Source organism: Lissotriton vulgaris, chromosome 10 (assembly GCF_964263255.1).
Source record: "Lissotriton vulgaris chromosome 10, aLisVul1.2, whole genome shotgun sequence".
Taxonomy (NCBI): Eukaryota; Metazoa; Chordata; class Amphibia; order Caudata; family Salamandridae; genus Lissotriton; species Lissotriton vulgaris.
In genome coordinates, this window is record NC_141698.1 from 320,451,042 (window position 1) to 320,473,618 (window position 22,577).

The 22,577-nt window shown below is 43.2% G+C and overlaps 1 protein-coding gene across 1 annotated transcript in view; it reads left to right on the forward strand.

Annotated features, from left to right (window-relative positions):
* HHATL (hedgehog acyltransferase like) overlaps window positions 1-22,577 on the forward strand; it is a 141,670-nt gene that overhangs the window by 96,795 nt on the left and 22,298 nt on the right. The window contains exons 9-11 of the mRNA XM_086941090.1: window positions 3,115-3,150; window positions 13,767-13,968; window positions 19,615-19,756. Of these exons, the coding sequence (XP_086797216.1) occupies window positions 3,115-3,150; window positions 13,767-13,968; window positions 19,615-19,756 (380 nt within the window). The remainder of the gene's footprint in view (window positions 1-3,114; window positions 3,151-13,766; window positions 13,969-19,614; window positions 19,757-22,577) is intronic.

Below are 22,577 nucleotides of genomic sequence, written 5' to 3' on the forward strand. Positions count from 1 at the left end.
TCCTACAGGGTAAGATAGCCTGCTTGAGCTGCTTAGCAATCACCTAGGTGTCAATGACATAAGCAACGGCTCAATGTGGGTCTCCTCCTTCTGGGGGCCACCTCTCCTTTGTCATGAATTTGATCTCATGAAGTTTGGACGTCCACATTTTTGGTAGACAGAGACATAGATTGTGCTCCTCTATGCTGCTCCACACTTCTGGTGTTGCATCCATTGGTTGACTCTTGGACATGCTTATCTGACTGAGTGCCTCCATTAGTGTGGCTGGAGTTGCCACCTGCCACCTGTAACTTCTACCTGCTATCCAATTTTCTTGGTGCAGTTTTAGTTGATCAGTCATAAAGCACCATGTTCAGTCCTCAGAAAAATATGTTCTGGGCTATGACTGGTCAATAATTCCATACTGGGCTTTTTCCCCTTGCAGGTCTTTCCCTTTAAGGATGTTTCAAGGACTTCTCAAGCAGGTAAAAATGTAACAGTGTCCCAAAACTTCAACATGTTTTGATACTTTCCCCACAAACTTGTGCAGGAGGACTCCCTCTTTCTCACCTGGGCATGGGGGATGGATTGGTATAGCCCGGAATGGCAGAGCTGGTGAATGTCCTATGGCTTTTCTATGCCCCCGTCTTTACTGACTGTGACTGTCGATCAGGAGGAGCTCTCCAATATTTTACATAATTCCTGTTTTTTTACAGTGAAGATCTTAAATTAGAGAACTAACAATTCAATTCAAACTAATTTAGTTTAATTTAATTCACCCATGGGCTAGTGGCTGTTGTTGTCTTGAGGTTAAACTCCTCTGACTCTGACGGGTTAAATGTTCAACACTGATGATAATATCCTCTGATATTTCATAGACCTTTCCAATCATAAAATACCCCAGATATCTATTTTTTGAGGGAAGAGTCGGTGTTGCATTCTCCTCTTGCACCGCTATGCATGAGTGATGGTTCCCGACTTTTGGTTCCCTTCATGTAGCCTAATCAAGGACAGATTGACTTAATTATTTTTTACGATCCCTACTGTCATCATCGCTGAACTGCAAGGTAGGATCACCTGTATGAATGATTCAGCGTTTCTTTTGTCCAAGATATAGCGTTTGTGGAGCCGTGCTATGTGGTGCCTTTTGTTTTCCCCTTGCCTTGCGTGCTTTCAGGATTGCATAGTACTAGACACATAAGCACAAGCAGGAGCATTTCTGAGTAGGGCTCTCCAAGTGCAGAGATAACAATAATAAGTGACAAATTAGCGGTTCTTCTCTATAGCACACATGTGACGGACTGTGTGATCCATCTTTCACGTGGTTCCCACTGGCTCTTTTTATTGAGCACTGAACTTTGAACTTCTCCCAAGAACCATATGTGGGAGTTTTTAACCCCTCCAGAGTCCCTTTCTAGTCATACATGCGGTTGTGGAATACCATGGAATACCATGTACTCCTTGCATCACCAATAATTTAATGGAAATGTATCTTTTATGTCATGGTTCTGATGTCCTTAGGAGATGGCCTTCTCCAACATAACTGTTTTTAGGTTTCACCGATACCTTGAGCTGTCCCGCAAGACCTCATGCAAGGCACATCACACAAACACGTACACACACATATGTACACATGCAGACACACTCAACACATCACAGTCACATGCAAGACACACACACATTGGCTACAGTGGTTCAGCTGTCTCTACCCGTTGGCTGACAGGATTGGTATCAGTTCACAGCATCCCACATGTTGCTGAATGTTGGATGGTCTAGCTGCTGTGGGCCAAGGTGTCCCAATGGCAGTGGTGCAGCGTGGCCTTTTTGTGAGCGTGTTTGCTCCCTCCATTTCATTTGGGAAGAAGCATTCCTGGAGGAAGGTTAATTGATCAGGTCCCGTTTATGCTGTAGTCAAGTTTCTCCATAGAACACTGCCAGGCCTGTGTTCCAGTTTGCCTCTGTGTTTCCCTTCCTTTGCATTAGCACAGTTTCTGCAGGTCAAGAGTTCCTTTTTGGATCATCATGTTCAGTTGTGTGTATTGTTTTACTGCAGGTGCCTGTATTGGGCATTGTTTGCCTCCCAGACCCCTGCCTTCCTCTTCTCAGGGTAATTTTTACTGATCTGTTTTTCAACTTTCTTTACCCTTCTTCCAGACCTGGTAGTGCTTGAGTTTGCACTGACATTTCAGGATCGGTTTGTTAGGACTGGGTCATGTTCAATTTTTTCAGTCCCTCCTCTATAAATCTATAGCCCTCTTTTTTCCTATCCTCTTTCCACACACTGGGTGTCCACCTGTGACTGGGTAAAAAGGTTCTCCTTTTCTGTCCCCATTATACCCTTGGCACGCCTTGGCCCTCATGTCCTCAGATGATACATATATTCTGAGAGAGATTCTTGCTTTTGAAACAGCTCCAGACATGGGGTGCTCGGTGAGTGGGAATTCTATCTCCTTTGTGGACATAACTCACACATACCTATCATATTTTTTGTGACTGGTTCAATACTCCCATTCCTCACACAGGATATTTGAACTTTAACATCTCTTTGAAAGCCAAGCTGTTTGCAACCACTTGCAGTTTCCTTATTAATATGCTAGGCACTGGTGTCACAGGTAAGCATGCGCAGTGCAAATTTCACTTTGTGAATCACACGCTCCCATTCTTTTCTCATAAGTCCATGCTGCTTCTATGTACTAGAAGCCTTCTGTGAGTTGCGCCTCTATGTGACAGAATGTGTCCAGCCTAACTCTAACGCGATGAGAACGTATTCAGTAGAAAATTTACATTGACATAGTAATGTCCTGGATGGTAAACAACGTTTATAACGAAACGTTATCTCCGCAGGGAATCACAACGCGGTCGTTCTCACGACCGCGTTGTGATTCCCCGTACCATTACTCCGCAAGTCGGAACAACGACTTGCGGAGGAGGGGGCGAGGTGTTGGATTTAAAATCCAACACCTTCCCTATTGTCCGCATAGACTGGAGGTGGAATAGTAAATTATACTATTCCAACTTCCAGCGCCCCCCCCTCTGCAAGTCTTTGTTAAGGCTGCGGGATTAGATCATATATTCGTCCTGGACTGAGTCCAGTTGTTACTGATTTGATAATGTTTTCTTCTCTCTTCTTTATAGGCATTTTGACAGGGGCATCAATGACTGGCTCTGCAAGTAAGTGTAATTTTTGTGCATTTACAATGTTCCTGATCAAAATGTCTCTTTCACTTACTGATTGTTACACCGTGGCCACTATTGCGAGTGAGTCACATGAGGATGAGCTATTTACTGCACCTATCAACACAGCAAGTTGAGTATTTGCTGGACAATGTAAATACCTCCTGTTAGCCCTAATACCTAACAAATGATGCATGTATCAGCATGTACCTCAAAAAATTTGCAGCGGGTGCGGTAATGACTGAGATACTCAGAATTCTGATATGCGCAGTAAGCAGCGTTTAAGGGGAAATTTGTGACCATAGCCTATGTCTTGGTCATACATTTCTTTCCACAAATAATTCTTAAAGACTGATATAATAGGCATTAACCCAATCCATATAACTGCCTTTGTTATAAACTTTGCACAGACAGAAAGCAGTACAGGCATACATAGAATACAGACTTATAGCCACACATGCCAGTATTGTAGACACACATGTACAGACACAGTACACACACATAACTTTAGGAGTCCTAAATGCCTTCTGTGAATACCGAAAGTCTTAAAGTTAGTATTTTTCTCAGTTTAGGGGTCCTAAACCTAGGAGTCCTAACTTTACTAATCCTAAACTGAGAAAAATCCTAACTTTAAGACTTTTGGTATTCACAGAAGGCATTTAGGTGTCCTAAAGTTAGGACTCCTAACTTCTGTGAATACCGAAATGAGTAAGTGCCTTCTGTGAATACCAAAATGAGTAAGTACCTTCTGTGAATACCAAAATGGTAGTAAGTTTAGGATTTTGTCTTAAGTTAGTTCTGTGAATCCCGCCCCATATTTCACGAACGACCATCGCAACTAACCAATTGTGCATCAATATAATGAATGACATTTACAATAAGAAAGGGCCAATAGAACTGAATCCAATACCAGTCTTTGTAGTTTGTGTGAGCTTTGTGAGACGTCCTAAACTGTTTGTGCCAGACCTAAGAAAACAAGCATTGGTGATGACTGTAGCTCTTGTCCATGGAAGGCAAGCACAAATCTATTAGGTCTGTCTGTGCTTGTTTTCATTGACTCTGCACAATTTTTTTTGTTTTGTTTACATTTTCGATATGGCTTTCAGCCATTTTAGAATGGTAAAAAAACTTCTCCGTACTTACAAGCATGCGCATGCATCATAGCCGTTTACAGAAGGTGATAACCTAGGTGTTGTCATTGTTGAGTTTTAGACAGTTTAAATGTATCCACTCTGCTGCCTCATACAAGCAATAGTGAAAAGTCTCTTAATCAGAAGGAATGATGGTTGAAATGTTGAGGGTGATCGGTGTATCATTGGTGTAAGTGTCAAAGGTATGCACAAGAGACCAGATGGACATTAAAGAGGGTGGAATTGAGAGAGGAATCTTGAGGGATGCAGCAAGTGGTTTGAGGAGGAGATGATCTACATGGTGGTGTCTCTCTATTAGAGTGATAAGAGAGAATCAATTTGAGGGCTTAGCCCCAAATACCTGGTTAGGATAGCCTTGTGATGATTGTGATGTGAGAGACTGTGTCAAATGCTGCAGACGGATTTAGTAGGACCAAAGCAGCATGTCCGCCATAATCCTGAATTAACTCCTTCGACGCTCATGACAAGCTGAGTTCGTCATGGCCCGTGGAACGCTCAGGTGCGGGGAGAATTCCCCTGCTGTGCTGAGCGTTCCACGGGAGTCAATACACCTGTGACGAGCTGAGCTCATCATGAGCACAGGAGCACCGTAGCTCATGACGAGCTCAGCTCATCATGAGGATGGGGGCGCTGTGCGCACCCCCCTCCCCCCTAGCACAGGGGGGGAATAACCCCCGCAGCGAAGGGGTTAAACCAATAGTAGCACAGTTTCAGTACTATAGGCCTATGGGCAATGCAGAAGCCAGATTTAGCTGTGTGGCCTTCTAAAAAGTGGGAGAGCTAATAATGTATATACTTTTCCAAAATCTTAGCTGGCTATGTCAGATGGGATGAGGTGCAGTAAACACACGTAATATTGCTCAGTTGTTCCAAGTGCAATATATCTTGTTATCCCAACAGTCCAAAGATATGGGGCATTGCTAAAAAGTAAAAGAAAAAATTGGGCAGCTCTAGCTCATTTTTGATGTCTGACCGCCCATCGTTTTTATCTTAAAAGGGCCATTCTGAAACATTTGTTTCTGAACCAAAATACAGAACCCGTTCTTCCTCTACTAAATATAGTAGAGGCACATTGTGGCTTATAGTTCCCTCTTAAATTGGCCTCTTGTTTAGAGCTGATTGGTTTACAGTGTATGCCATATACCAAATGTGAAAGCAGCCAGAAAACCTTGGCTTTCCAGTTTGACTAGATATAGGAGAGCTTCCATAGGCCTCTCCAGTCTGACAACTCCCTTTGAATAGCTGTGTATATATTCCACCAGGTATTCTGTATATGGAATGAGACACTCAGTGCTGTAAAAAAAGAAAAACTTTGAGGGCCTGTAAGCACACCTGGTTCTGTTCCCATCCAACCTATACTGGAATAGATTGAAACCAATGCAAATAGTATCTATGAAATGACATATTATACACAGGATCCAACTCACAAAGCACTTTGCAGACATAGGTTCACCTTTGGTGTGCACATTGTCAGATTTGCAATTGTAAATACATCTCAAAGCCAATTTTCAAGAGCTAATATCTCACATATATGGTGGAATTTCCATACCCACAAATTTAGTGAGTTTTGTGTGAGATTGTGAGCCAATCTGCAAAAGTAGGTAATCATCCACAAAAATCATACCTCACACTGATATAAGCAGAAAGGAACTTATGTTTAAACAACTTTCCCACGTTGTGATTGTCTTTTTGAAAATTAAAAAAAAAATAGGTTTGAAAGAACGTCTGTCATGTTGACGGAGCCATGCTTCAAACTTAATAACGGTACAAAAGGGGGTGGTGATGGACGGAGCATCTGAATCAATCAAACACTCACACCCAATCAAAAGATCTGGGTTTAATCCATCACCGTTCTTTAGCCCACTCTGCCACCCCAGTTCAGACATGGCTATATGCAAATCAGTCTGACCCAGTGAGCCTCATGGGAACAGTCCAGCCCGAACTGCCAAGCCATGTCTTCCCTGGACCGGAAACAAGCTTCCGAGGACCGGTTTCTGGCATTCCAGCAGTCTTCAGCCCGGCTTGCTTGAATCCAGTGGCAAAGTGAGCAAGGGACTCCCGTCTGAGCATACCCTGCCACACTTATGGCGGCCAAAAGCGGTAAAAAAGGGGGTGGTGATGGACGGAGCATCTGAATCAATCAAACACTCACACCCAGTCAAAAGATCTGGGTTTAATCCATCACCGTTCTTTAGCCCACTCTGCCACCCCAGTTCAGACATGGCTATATGCAAATCAGTCTGACCCTGTGCCTCATGGGAACAGTCCAGCCCGAACAGCCAAGCCAGTTCTTCCCTGGACCGGAAACAAGCTTCCGAGGACCGGTTTCTGGCATTCCAGCCGTCTTCAGCCCGGCTTGCTTGAATCCAGTGGCAAAGTGAGCAAGGGATTCACATCTGAGCATTCCCTGCCACACTTATGGCGGCCAAAAGCGGTACAAAAGGGGGTGGTGATGGACGGAGTATCTGAATCAATCAAACACTCACACCCAGTCAAAAGATCTGGGTTTAATCCATCACCGTTCTTTAGCCCACTCTGCCACCCCAGTTCAGACATGGATATATGCAAATCAGTCTGACCCTGTGCCTCAATTTGAGGGCTTAGCCCCAAATACATGGTTAGGATAGCCTTGTGATGATTGTGATGTGAGAGACTGTGTCAAATGCTGCAGACGGATTTAGTAGGACCAAAGCAGCATGTCCACCATAATCCTGAATTAACTCCTTCAACGCTCATGACAAGCTGAGCTCGTCATGAGCCACGGCACTCCGGTGCTCATGACGAGCTCAGGTCGTCATGGCCCGTGGAACGCTCAGGTGCGGGGGGAATTCCCCTGCTGTGCTGAGCGTTCCACGGGTGTCAATACACCTGTGACGAGCTGAGCTCGTCATGAGCACAGGAGCACTGTAGCTCATGACGAGCTCAGCTCATCATGAGCATGGGGGAGCTGTGCGCGCCCCCTAGCACAGCGGAGGAATAACCCCCGCAGCAAAGGGGTTAAACCAATAGTAGCACAGTTTCAGTACTATAGGCCTATGGGCAATGCAGAAGCCAGATTTAGTTGTGTGGCCTTCTAAAAAGGTGGAGAGCTAATAATGTACTTTTCCAAAATCTTAGCTGGCTATGGCAGATGGGATGAGGTGCAGTAAACACACGTAATATTGCTCAGTTGTTCCAAGTGCAATATATCTAGTTATCCCACCAGTCCAAAGATATGGGGCATTGCTAAAAAGTAAAAAAAAAAAAATTGGGCAGCTCTAGCTCATTTTTGATGTCTGACCGCCCATCGTTTTTATCTTAAAAGGGCCATTCTGAAACATTTGTTTCTGAACCAAAATAAAGAAATTGTTCTTCCTCTACTAAACATAGTAGAGGAACATTGTGGCTTATAGTTCCCTCTTAAATTGGCCTCTTGTTTAGAGGTGATTGGTTTACAGTGTATGCCATATACCAAATGTGAAAGCAGCCAGAAAACCTTGGCTTTCCAGTTTGACTAGATATAGGAGAGCTTCCATAGGCCTCTCCAGTCTGATAACTCCCTTTGAATAGCTGTGTATACATTCCACCAGGCATTCCGTATATGGAATGAGACACTCAGTGCTGTAAAAAAAGAAAAACTTTTAGAGGGGCCGTAAGCACACTTGGTTCTGTTCCCATCCGACCTATAATGGAATAGATTGAAACCAATGCAAATAGTGTCTATGAAAATGACATATTATACACAGGATCCAACTCACAAAGCACTTTGCAAACATAGGTTCACCTTTGGTGTGCACATTGTCAGATTTGCAATTGTAAATACATCTCAAAGCCAATTTTCAAGAGCTGTATCTCACATATATGGTGGAATTTCCATACCCACAAATTTAGTGAGTTTTGTGGGAGATTGTGAGCCAATCTGCAAAAGTAGGTAATCATCCACAAATATCACACTGATATAAGCAGAAATGAACTTATGTTTAAACAACTTTCCCACGTTGTGATTGTCTTTTTGAAAATTAAAAAAATAATAGGTTTGAAAGAACGTCTCTGTCATGTTGACGGAGCCATACTTCAAACTTAATAAAGCATTGACAGGAACCACAGTGACTGCCGTACTTTTTAAATTTGACAGGCGGGCGACAGAATAATTTACTCTTTCACCCTGATAGACTTACTTCCACCTGCCAAGATATAAATCAGGCAATGTGTGTCTATCCATATTGGTCTGACAAGTGAACTAACTTGGTGGGTACAACATCTCACCCGATACTACTAGAAAAACAAGCCCCCTACTGGGTGTCTAGGTAATCCCAACAATTATCTTTCAACTCTCCTGAGGGAAAGCAATTGCTAGGTAATACAGCGTCATCCTATGTCTATCGGGCCACACACTGGTAGAATACGGTTTGGGGTACAGTATTTTGACTTTAGGAGATATTTAGATGGGTTTGATTGGACTGTAAAAATTTGAACTTTCAGTCCCTTGTTTTCACAATAATTCTAACAATTTTCACTGTTTTCGCTCTGTTTCTTGTCTGGTATGTGTTTTGTTTTTCTATTGCTTTTATCAACTTCAGTCATACATAGTTATAATTTTTCTTTTGTAAGCTGTTAATGTCAGATTGTTTCTTCTGTGTTTTTGCTAGTGCATTTTAGCTCTAACTTGTAAGTTTCTTTGCAGAAGTCTGTAAGGAAACTGTCAAGCTCTTACATTGACCAAAAAAGTGTTCTTTCAGTTGTCTATCCAACTCTGCTGAGCAAAAAGAACATCTTGTTTTTCTTCAGCCAACAAATATGTATTTTCAGCTAGCATTTAATTAATAATAGTTTTGTATTTGTTTCAGTTGTAGGAATTTCTACAAGATATGCCTTATGTAGTATATGAAAGGAGTATGTAGGTGTCCATACATGGTGGCAACATAAACATTTGAGTAGGATATCAGGGAAATGAGGTGTTGGCAGATGTTCATAACATTAAATTCTTTACATGCTGCTCTGATAAAGGATCTTGGTGCTACCTCCACCACACTTACTTGACCCCCAAGCGTAGAGGGCAAATGTACCCAGGGGCCTTGACAAGCTGTCCAGGTGTATGGGAGCGGAGGCAAATTATATCCACTGATAGAGCCCTCTGGGAGGAAGTGCCATGGAGACTGGTCCATAGAGAGATAGAGACTTTCTTACTGGGTTCAGCAGTGTGCACCAAAACAACCAGACATGTTTGTAGATTTGTGAACCTATCACTATTGCTGGTGAAACGATGCATAGCGATGTCCTGGAACGCCGTGGCCCGGGCCTTGGGGAATGGCTAAGGTATCTATAAAATTGGGCCACATCAGAAATTGATGGTCTCTTGGGCTCCTGGTGAGCTGGAGGTTCAGAGCCTGGTACACACAGTGGGACGGGTTCCTAAAAAAGTTAGATGCCAAGTCAGACAACCAACCTCCTTGGAGCAGTAGATATACACTGTATCAACGTGTAAGGCAAATGGTTAATGCCCCCACGGCCTTGTGGGAGAAAGGGGGCTGTTGCGTATTCATGTCTACACTGAGGGTCTGATCCAACCATGCTTCCTGCTGTCCACTACTGCTCCATTGTGGGCTTGGTTGTCTTTATGCTCGTATACAAATGTTCCCAAATGAGGTTGACCAATAATGTATTACCCGAATGGCTTATCTAGGCTAATTTCTGGTTTGTTCAGTTTATTTGTTTAAACAATTGTCACATTTCTCACCGACTTCTGGGTCTCAATGATGGAACTAAGATTTCTATATTGTGCAAACGTTATTGAAGTTGCATGGCTATTAAAGGCTAGGTACTCCTTTGAAACTATGTTTTATAGGGGACGACTTAAGGATTTCTGGGGCTTTGGGTCAAAGGTATTTTGGAGGCCCCATTTCAGAGAAAATTTGAATTAATGATCCAGTGTCATCTCTTTCATGCTCTCTTTGGCCAGTGTACAGACACACCGGTCCAAATTCTAAATCTGTTTTCAACTAATATTCAATGCTAGTGACATGTTTTTTTCAATATTATAACACAGCAGCAGTTCACTAATATTAGTGCAAATAATCCTTGTAACCCTCTCCTATTTCTCATAAGTAAGGTCCTGTTTTGACCTAATACAAGCTTTTTATGGCTATTGCATGGTCTTATCACTCACATTAAAAATAAACTAAAGGAAAACAGTATTTAAAATAATCTGTTTAAGAAGTGTTCAAGGTCATCAGGGAAGACTCTCTACAGAACAGAGCTGGCTCTATCAGCCCCCCAGTTACCCACCCCCGAAAGGCTGGGGCCCATGCTTTAAAAAGTACTTCTATTTTATGTTCTGATATCATTAAAATGAATGAAGAGTTATGGTAAAAAATCAAAATATTAAAGGATCAGGGTGCTACAGTGCCTTTGCTTGCCATTACAAACATAATTGCCTCTAAGTCAAAGAGGCGGACTGTGATTCTCCAACGCATTTTTGCCAGTCTGTGCCCAAACATTGCATGTCCATAGTTTGCTAAGGTACATTTTGGAAGGTCAAATCAAACAAGATGTACTGTTGGAAAAAGATCAGTAAATACAGAAACATGAAGATTTTAATTCAGTTTTTAGTGTGTAAAGCACTAAAGCCCACATGTTATACACCATTTTTGGGAAAACTTGTAACAGGCTGAATTTGTCGTGCCCCAATAAATTCCATACCCCATTGAATTGGATATTAGTAGGTCCAAAAAGCATTGTGTGCACCTGTGGAGCAATCCTAATCATTCCATAAAGAGTTTTCTCAGCTTCAAGGAGGGCAGGCAACCTTTGGTGTATTTGATTTGTTTCAACACACCCTTCGCTTACCAGTACTCAGATTCTCCAAGAAACTTCCCTTTCCTTAGTACTGTGCAAAGGCCCAACTCCATAGGAAAGAGTGACGTCCAGCAGCCCGTCAGCAGCCCTCAATACCCTCATTGGCTTCCTATACACAAGGTCATTTTATTTAAAATACTCTTGCTAACCTTCAGAGCATAGAGATTAATAGGTCCCAAATACTTAGCTTCCAGATTCACTCCCCAAATACACTCCAGCACCTTGAGATCCTCCTCAAATCATCTTCTTAACACCTTGGCTGCTGATTGAATTCCTCCCCTGTGCTGGACAATGCAGAACAGGGTGTGGTCGTGACGGAACCATTCTGTCATCAGCACAGCTCAACCGTGACTGATGACGGAATGGTTCCATCACCAGCATCGAAGGGGTTAAACCTCCTACATTTAAGTGTAAGACCAAAGGTGGGAAATCCTATGCAGACTTAGGCACAAAGGCTTGGAATCGACTCCCTAAACAGATGAGATATATCAACTCAGCATCTTTTTAAGAAAAATCTTAAAACTTGGATAGTCTTATCCACTGACGTAATGTGCCAAGCACTTATTCGATAATATCATTATCCTCCCACTCCCCTGGTGTCGAGAAACTCCGCTCTCACCCGCATAGTGCCAAGATGCTCCCCAGAGAGTGAAAGTTGTGCTCTACAAATACTATATTCAATACAATCAATATGTCAGGCCTACTGCCTTTATTGTAAGTTTTCATAATAAACAGACCAGACCTATAGCCTTGGAAATATTTTTTCCTGGTGAGCCAATGAGAAATCTAGCTGTTAACATTTGCTTTTCACCATAACCAACTAAGGCCTTGTGTAATGAGCTTGAGCTTCCCCACAACACAACCATCAGGCATACATAGTATACAAACTTACAGTTGGCAAAGCAACATACTATTTCCCTTAAGAGGACCTAACAAGGATCCTGACAGTGCAAGTCGTTTATACCCATGGTTCGTCAGAGGCGGTAACCACCACCCAAACCCTTGCCTACCACGGTAATCTGTGAGATTCCATGCAACAAAATACCTATTGGTAGCTTTAATACAAAGTAATACCAATCTCCCTTAAATGCCTACTGACTTTAACATATGCTTTTCACAATCAATATGCCAGGTCTACTGGCTTTATTGTAACTTTCTAATAAACAATAAGGCCTATAACTCTTATTATTGCCCAACTCAGACCTGTTGTGTTGGTCATAAACCTTCTCACGAGCCAACCAACAGGTTACCATGATAAAATTAGGAGCATGTAAACAATGCAGGTTTGTACGTACAACAACATTGACCAGATTATTTGAATTAAACACATATTTGGTAGTTTTACATCAGTATCATGTAATTTTGCACTAGTGTTGGAATTGTGTACTTGTCATGAACCAACGCTTGTGTACACCGATTAGTAAAAAAAAATGCTGTTAGTGCATTGGATAAGTTGTGCAAATGTTGCTTTGTGTATTGACTATGGGTACAAATACCAGTGTAAATGGCATGGCAGTGGTTCAAAATTACATGGAAACAGTGCAATATTGCTCTGAGCCTGTCCACCTGAATTTGGGGCTGTCTTGCCAGCATATTGCTCAGCGAGTTATGCTCTTGCTGCTGACCTTAAGAGTGGCCTGGAGGCTACAGATTTAAATCCTGCTAAAACCAAAACAATCCTTCACCCGTCCCAGAACAATAAATGGAGTGTTACTAGTGGCAGCTCCTTCGTTAAAGCAGAGGAGCGTCGCCCAACTGCTTTTAAGCAGAGTAAATAAAGGAAAGATAAAATGATAAATAACTCAATGTTATTATCATTTACAATTGTCCTGCTGTGGCAGGGCAGCAGCTTGGCAGGGTGGGGCTGCTCCGCTCTCGGACTAGGGGAGGAGTAGTGGGCACTCTGCAAAGGGCGCATAAATGTTTGGCCGGCAGTCCCGGTCCGGCCAAACATTCATGCACACTTTGCATATTCTCCACCCAGGCTGCACTACAGCCTGGATGGAGAACATGCCCAGCCCCCCAGTCACCATTTGAGCGCTGAACCATGGAACTCAGACCAATCACAACGCTACATTGCAGCGTTGTGATTGGCTCAGGGGAGCCTGGAAGCCTGGGTGCATCCTGTTCTGGAGGGAGGGACGAACAGGAGAGAAGCGACGAGGAGGGGAGGCGGGGCGAAGAGGTAAGCAAATGTTATTGACTCCCCCACCCCGTCTCGCCCCACCACCCTGATCCTGAATATAGTGATACTAACACTCAATTTTAAAGCTTATGAAGATGTCTAAAACTGTGATCAAAATACGTCATAAAAAAACTTACAAATCTGGCAGATGTAATCTACAAAAATGCTTATCCTGTTTTATTTTTGAAGAAGTTTACCTCTCAAGTAAGCCATGAAGTTGCAGTTATGTGCCCAGAACTGATGTTAGTGTTTGTGAAGGACATGCTGCCTGACTTTTCACCTCAAATGTCAGGCAGCGTGTCCTTCATACATGGCCTCTTTGAAGGCGTTCCACACACATTCACTGATTGCGCTTCATATAGTTACACTCATGCAAATAAAGGTCGCTCTGTAGCTCCTTGAAACCTAAGCACTAACCAAGTATCTCTTGTTTCATTTCTTAGGTATGTCTACGACTTTCTTGGAGAAAATCATGATAACATTGTGAAGGAGCTGCTGGCCACCGTGTCCACCTTTGCAGTCACCACCCTGTGGCTCGGTCCTTGTGAAATTGTTTATATCTGGTCCGTTTTCAACTGTTTTGGCCTAAACTTTGAACTTTGGGTACAGAAGTTTTTCCAGTTGCAACCATTTGCTCGTATGGAGGTAAGTGAGGCTAGGCTCCCCCATATTGTGGAACATGTGTATACTACTATAGCCGGATATTTAGAGTTAAACATTGAGAATTGTTGAAGCCCAGCTAGTTCACATTGTGGCACGCATGTTTGAAGGGTGAGCACTTATGAAAAATCCTGCTTGTGGGTTGGATATGCCTCATCCTTATAACAAGTCAAAATACAAGGCCAATCTCAAATAATGTCAATTGTCCTAGTTACCTTCTTGATCAATTAAAATGTAGTTTTTTTTAATGGACAGAGTTAACTGAACGACTGTGACAATGATTTATATTAGACCTAGGCATAATTTCTTTTAAAGCGGTGGACTCTTGCTTAATTTTGTGAATGTCGCATTATGCTTGTTATGCAAAATTCACTAAATTACTCCATTATGCCATGTACAAGGGCCAGGGGGTGTCATGCTTCATCATAGGGCTTCTCCTTGTTGGACCGCAGCTGCAATGCCCAACAGGCCCCACAGGGGGGGCTCTCTGCCGGAGATCTTTTCCCTGTGGTTTTAGCTGTAGATGAAGTGGGTGTGTGTGAGAATGGAGGGAGTATCCTAGTGGCATCACTAAGCCCCACTGCACCCCTACATACCAGGCACATGGATGGGTAGAGCCCCTATGAGGGATCACAATAACTGTCAAGCTCACCCAGCCCCCTCTCCTATGGGTTGGCCCCATCCCTGGTTCTGTGTGCCCCCTTACCCCAGCCTAGACCCGCATGATATGTGAGCGCTACCTGCAGTAGGGGCCATGATTATGAATGGCGGGCTCACTTAGCCTCCTCCCCCAGGGTCGGTACTTTTTGTCCATCCTACCAAGCCTAGGCCTGTTTGACATATGAACACCCCCACAGTTCGGTACTTTTTGTCCATCCTACCTAGCCTAGACCTGTTTGACATGTGAGCATCCCTCGTAGCATACGCCTTGCTGCGGTCTACACACCCTATAGACCCCTCCTGTTCTACTCCTCATCATGTTGTTAGACTTGTGATCCTCTGACCATGACTAGGGCAGGACCAACTAATATGCATCACCCCATCAGGTTTCTGTTTCCCCTTCCCCACCTTGAGGTTGCTAGACACCCTGTATCCCTAACTACCACGTTCGTTTTAAGACTGTCAGTTCAACCTTTCAATGCTTACAGGGAATCTCTCTGGTTTCCCTTTTGATTGTCCTCCCTCCTCCTTTCTTCCCCCTCTCCCACCATCCTCCCTTTCTCACCCTCCTCCATCCCCGTATCCCCTGCCTCTTCCCCCCTTTCTTTGTCCCTCTTCTCTATTTAGGTCGCTACTCAGGAGGAACCTTGTTGTAGTAGGTGTATTTTGGGGAGGGAATGGTTTAAATAAAATAATTCTATACATATATACACAAACCAACCCTCCATGAGTAGCAAGTAGGGTCCGGACGAGATGTCACTATCTTTATGACGCACAGGGCATGAAACATGTTGACCATTATCCTAAACTTATAACATTTGATGAGCCCATTATAATCTCTTTATACAAGTATCAATGGTTTTAATCATGACATGGAACCCGCTAAATAAAGTTAATATAGCTACTTCCCATAGTAATTTTTAACTTTATCCATGACACACTCTACTCACCTTTGTACATATACCACAGTTCCCACACACACCCACTTCATCTACAGCTAAAACCACAGGGAAAAGGTCACCAGCAAAGAACCCCGCTATGGGGCCCATTGAGCATTGCAGCACTGGCCCAACAAGGAGCTGCCCTTTGATGAAGCATGACAGCACCCGGGGTGTGTTGGGGCCCTTGCTCCTTATAGGTGCTATGCTCCTTTCCACTTAGACTTTCAAACCCATTTCCCTCTTTCTGTTAGGAACAGAACGCCTTGTGATTGATAGTTCATACCGTGGGGCTCGTGTGCTGGACCTTTATTGGCCCCTGGTACCCCCTTGTTATTAGTTTCACAATGTATATCACCATTTCCCTGAATATGAGCCAAGTGGTATAAATACACAGGCTCACCATACCGCGAGAACTAGGTCACTCCAACCTGGAACCTATCCAGAACAAGACTGTAAACATCACTAAAGACGGATGCAAGATATCACAAAAACATGCTTATGAGAGTGCTAATTTTACTTGAAAGGCTTCTCTGAGTATGCAAAAGACACACAGTTGATGGACAGAATGCAGAACAAATCAAAACATTCACCCGAGTCAGGAGATCTGGGTTAAATCCCTCATTATTTTGCTCACCATTCCACCCCAGTTTAGACCTGGCCATTTGTAAATCAGTCTTGACCCTATGCCTCATGGGAACAGTCCTGCCGGAACTGCAAAGCCATGTCCTCCCTGGACCAGAAACAAGCATCCTAGGAGCGGTTTCGGGGGCTCACCCCTCCTCAGCAGGATAGCTTGAAACCAGTGGCACAGTGAGCCCGGGACCCACGTCTGGGCATACACGGCACACTTAGGGCGAGAAAGCAAAAGACACACAATTGATGGACTGAATAATGAACAAATCAAAACATTCACCCCCAGTCAAGAGATCTGGGTTAAATCCATCATTCTTTTGCTCACCATGCCACCCCAGTTTAGACCTGACCATATGCAAATCAGTCTGGCCCTGTGACTCATGGTAACAGTCCAGGCCGAACTGCCAAGCCAGGTCCTTCTTCAACTGGAATCAAGCATTCTAGGACTGGTTTCAGGGTTATAACCCTCATCATCCAGAATAGCTTGAATGCAGTTGCACAGTGAGCCCAGGACCCACGTCTGGGCATACACAGTGCACTTGGGGTGAAAAAGCAAAAGGCACACAATTGATGGACAAGAATGCAAAACAAATCAAAACATTCACCCCCAGTCAAAAGAGTTGGGTTAAATCCATCATTCTTTTGCTCACCGTGCTCCCCATGCCACTGGTGTCAAGCTATCCTGGTGAAACCCCGAAACCGGTCCTAGGATGCTTGTTTCCAGTCCAGAGAGGACCTGGCATGCCAGTTCGGGCTGGACTGTTCCCAATGGGCACAGGGTCAAGACTGATTTGCATATGGCTGGGTTCAAACTGGAATGGCATGGTGAGCAAATAAACAATGGCTTCAGGCCCAGATCTCTGTACTTGAGTGAATGTATGGCATTGTTCTGCATTCTGTCTATCAATTGTTCTTTTTGCATTTGTTACCTCGAGTGGGATAGGTATGTCTAGACGTGGGTCCCGTGTCCTCCACACCATTGGAGTCAAGCTATCCTGGCTGATGAGGGGTGAAGACCCGAAACCGGTCCTAGGATGCTTGTTTCCAGTCCAGGGAGGACCTAGCCTGGCAGTTCGGGCTTGACTGTTCCCAATGGGCACAGGGTCAAGACTGATTTGCATATGGCTGGGTTCAAACTGGAATGGCATGGTGAGCAAGAAATTATGAATTCAGGCCCAGATCTCTGAACTGGAGTGAATGTATGACATTGTTCTGCATTTTGTCCATCAATTGTCCTTTTTGTCTTTGAGTATGCAGGCAGATAGCAAATGTAAAGTTAGAGATTCTAGTGTGAGCCTGACTAAGGTCTTATTAGAGAGGCTGTGAAGACACTAACCCATTTATAGCCTAGTGTGAAGCGCACGAGGATCATGGAGGCCCCCGTTTCTGCTTCCCTGGAAGTCTGCCTGTCATATTTTGAGATCTCAGTGCTGTAATTGCAACCTCCACCACAGCATTGCATTAAAGGTAAAACAATTTTCTAAAGGGGTGCCATGTTTTTTTGCGTACCAGCAAACATTTTTTATCTTTCTAAACAAACTTCCAAAGGTGGAATTTATTATAGGAAAATAAAAATCAACAACACTGATGTGCAAAGAGTTTTTTCCCTTTACCTCCAGGCCATTGATTAATTTCCCTGCCCAGGACCGCCACACCTTGAGTGGCAGTTCCAGACAGGAAAACCCAATTATTATTTCCCCATCCTAAATGTGATGCAGTGATTGCCACTTTGACCAGGGAGACCAGTGGCAGAAGTTCCATTTGGTCAAAGGTTTCTGACTTTGCGGCCAGTTAGCTCCATTGGTGGAAACCCAACAGTTCCCCCACATCTAGATGAGGTTGGAGAACTGTGAGTATGACAGGATATCTGCAGTTTTTTTGCAAGATACCTCATTTCTCCCCTACTCAGTATGACTCAACCCTTTCTCTTTTGGCTTTTATACAACTTCAGGGAGGACCTCACTTTACCCTTGAAGCATCCAAGCCATCAAATTCACTCAGTCTATTTTACCATAATGGCCATTTTAGATAAGTCTCCTTTCCATATTGAACATGGACTGTACGGATATGCTGAGTACTGTGGTCACTCCATATCTTAGAATACCTTCTGCCAGTGCCTCCTCATGTCACACCAAAAAAGCCCTTAGGATGAACTGCTACACTAGAAGTGTCCCCTATCCAACAATATTTAACCATGATACCCTGAACTTACTAAGGGGGTGGGGGGGGGGGGGGGGGGGCAAAACGACCGCTTGGCTAATATGAAAGATTCTGTACGTATGTTTCAGAAACCTTTGGCACACCTGATATTCAAAACAACTATTGCCTAGTAATTTCACTCTTTGTTGCTGAGTTTAGACAGTGTAATCAGCCATGATGTTGTTAGAAAATGATATTTCCTCATCTCTCAGTGGACCAAATGTGTTACTTGCATTTGTTTTGGGAAAGCTTTTGTTTGTTAAATAGACTGCTTTGTAGTGTGGTATCTGGCGAAGTTCAGTAGTGTGATCGGAACTCGCCATTTTGTTTGCGAAGAGGAGCAACAATATTTGTGGTACTCACGAATCGCAGAGGCAAGAGGGCATAGCCATCCTCCATGCAACCTACAGGGAGCTGCATCAATGCTTTGCAGTGGCTATCAATAGACAAGGATGTTTAATGAACTTTGCTTTTGTCTCAATGACGTCCACAGTCCCTCCATTGTGAAATGCAGGTCTTCATTATTTTCTGCATATACTGCTTCCAGGGTCCTATGCTCCACCAATCCGGGTTCACCAATTCAACTCAAAGCCAATGACGGTCTGTGAGCTACTATAGACTCAGGAGCCCCTCCCCACATTCTGAAGCAAGACCCATGATCTTGTGTTACGCTACTGCTTATCCTCAGTAAATAGGCACCCTATCCTAAGCTAAGGTCCCATGGCATTATGGTGCAGGGTAGGATCAAATTATATGGTAGCGTAATGCGGCATCATTTGTGACACCATTAGGCCATTATTTTTTCATTTTTACACATATTAATACTGTAAGGGCAAAGGTTCCACCTTAATAATACCAGTTTAACATTCAAATACAGCAATAAGCAACAGAAAGTTGACTGATGGACTTTTGCGAAGGTCCTTCCACTGCTCAGCATCCTGTTTAACTGCATGTTTAATAACTTTTCATCCATTCGTGCAAGAAACATTATTTTCTTAAAATCTGCAGATTATGCAGCAGATGATAGAGTATGTGGCAAATGCGACAACTCCAAAATTATGGGGAAAACTCCAATGTCACAAAATTGCATAATTCCAGAGGCCCTACCAATGCATTTTAAATATCAAATATTAAATTTGTTCACTGATTTAATTTGCTTTCACTGTCCACTTAATCTCTCATTTTATGTCATTGATAGGCCAACATGTCAGAAGCAATGTCTCGGAGAATCAGGGGGCTCTTTGGTGCTGCCAACTTCTGGGCTATTATTCTTTATAACATCCTGTCCCTGAACAGCTTGAACTTCGCTCTGCTTGTTTCCAAGAGGATTTTAATTACAGGTAAAAACATCTTAATTCTTTCACTACTTTTCAGAATGGGTATTATAATTGCATCTATTCATGAGGGAAGAAGAGACCATGTGTCAAATTGAAACCTTTCCTCTTCAATATTCCTTACTATTTACGCCAATCCAGCCGCTCTGGGGCTAAAGATTTATCAAGCTTAATGGAAAAGAGTTCTGAGAGGTTAGAAAATCAACATGAGCAAAAGGGATGGTGGTCTCAGTTAGAGAAATGGATGGGGTTTACTACCTGGCTACACACACTGCCCTTTTTTTAATAAAACCTCCCCCAACAGGAATTTTCTTGACTTATTTAATTTTATTACTAACTTAGAGTTCAGGCAAGATTTTGACAAGGCTTGTGGTATTCTGTTCAGTTTTAAAGCTTTATTCGACATTTGTCATAAAAGCATTCACCTAACCCTAATACAATAAATACTACATGTAAAAATATTTCTAAAAATACATATTAAACATTAAATGTCGAATAATACATGATAAAAAATACATCAATATTACAAAAAATTATCACACATTAAAAAATAGAGTTTCTATAGGATAAAGAAACAGTAATCCATATAGCAAAGTGCAAAATTAGAGATATACATAATTTCATTATGATGCAATTGCCATTAATGATCGGGTACGAATTAGCCATGACCAAGCCAGAAATTTTGCTACCACAAGCAATGTTGAACAATCTGTTTCAAGTATCCTAAGGGCTTCAGATTGGCTTCGGGTTCCCAACTTTAAGCACACCGGCTTTAACCATTTACGCCTGGGGGACGAGTACAGTGGACAACAGAACAAGAAATGGGAGATGTGTTCAGTTTCTTCATTACAATGGTGACAATGTTCATCCCATGCCGGGGACCAATGCTTCTTAAACGCATTCAACGGGAGTGTACCAATGCGAAATTGGAAATAGAGTTTTCTGTCGTAAGATTTTTCAATAAGATCCCAAAAAGGTTCGCAAGAAGGGTACATTTTTATATTTAAGAAGCGAGATGTTAAATTTGAGCTTGTGCTGTCACTAAACATTGTGAAATATACCATTTCCCAATATAGGTCCTTTAACTTTGCCTTCGTAGGGAAGCAAGTCACATCTTTATTGTCCCATAAATAGTCCAATTTCAATTTTATAAGGAGTCCCCGCAACTCCTTTAACCATGGAATACTATGGAAACAGTCGAATTTGATGACATCCGCCAATGCTGCTGCATAATGGCTTAATTCTGGGGTCACCATAATTCGTCTCCAATATAGAAGGGGACGAAGCCTCGCTATGTCCACTATGGATTTTCTTCCCAGATCCAATTTTAACGGGATTGTCGGTGTACTTTGGGGGACCATCACAATCCCTCGTAAGAACCTGTTTTCAGCTCGGCCCAGTTCTCTCAGATTTGAGAACCCCCATAGTTCAGAGCCATATAGACAAGCCCCCAGGACTTTCATAGAATAAATTTCCAACACACAGTTTACAGGCTTTGTCAGTGAGGTGCGGTGTTTTAGGGAAATAGCGCCTGCTAACTGTCTGAACTTTAGTAGGGTTGTGGTTATATGCTGTTTCCAGCTCATGTTTTCTTGTAGAGTGATGCCTAGGTATGAAAAGGAGTCCACTCTTTCTAGGGGTGTGCCTTTGTATTTTATTACACCCTTAAAAGTGGACTGCTGGTTGAGGCACATGAATTTTGTTTTAGTGGTGTTCAATTCCAGGCCCCTCCCATCACAATATACACCAAAGGCATCAACCACTTTTTGAAGCCCACTGGGGGTGCGGGAAAGTAAAAGTGTATCGTCCGCAAACATGAGAACTGGTACACGAGAGCCAGCTATTACTGGGGCGTCACTAGCAATCTTCTCTAAGTGTTCGACAATGCCATTTATATAGATAGAGAAGAGGGTTGGCGCTAGGACGCACCCTTGTCTCACCCCACGTTCTACCGGAAAGGGATCAGTTACTTCTCCTTGTTTGCCCCATCTTATCCTTGCAAAATTGTTTTCGTGTAGGCGAACAAGGAGTGTAAGCAATTCCTGGCTTAAGCCTGCGTCCGCCAAGGTCTGCCAGAGTTTTTCCCTGGGGACCAAGTCGAAGGCGGCTTTTAGATCTACAAACACTGCATACAATGTCCCCTTCTTTAGAGTGATGTTTCTCCAGTAGGTGGTTAAAAAATGGAGGACTTGATCGACGCTACTAGTTAGGGGACGAAACCCAGCTTGATAAGGTGACAAGATATTTTTTTCGTCGATCCATTGCTGCAGTTTGTTTTGGACTAATCGGCCCATTAGTTTTTGTGCTGTGTCGATCAAACTAATGGGTCTATAGTTTTTAGCCAGGGATCGATCACCTTTCTTATATATGGGGATGATTTCAGCACCCTTCCATGAGGCAGGCACTTTCCCTCCCATAGACACCGCATTAGCCAGCATTGTAAAATAGCTACACCAGGACTTCCGGTCCGATAAAAAAATATCAGCCGGAATTCCATCCATGCCTGGGGCTTTGCCCCCTGCTACACAGTCCAGTACAATACTCACATCCCTTTCAACAAATATAGGTGATTTGTAGTAAACTTGCGGAGGGGGACAATCATTATTAAACATGGGATTACGAGCGTACTGTGGTTGGAAGTATTCTATCCAGTTGCTTTTTGCGACATTATTCGTAGGCTGGAGTGCTATGCCACCCTTTGCCCATTTTACTGTAGCCCAGAAGCGCTTTGAGTCCTTGGAGGCGCACGCCTCCTTAAGTTCTCGCCAACAGTCCTCATCCCAACGCTTCTTTGCTAATTTTTGAGCTTGTCTATACGGGTTTCTCG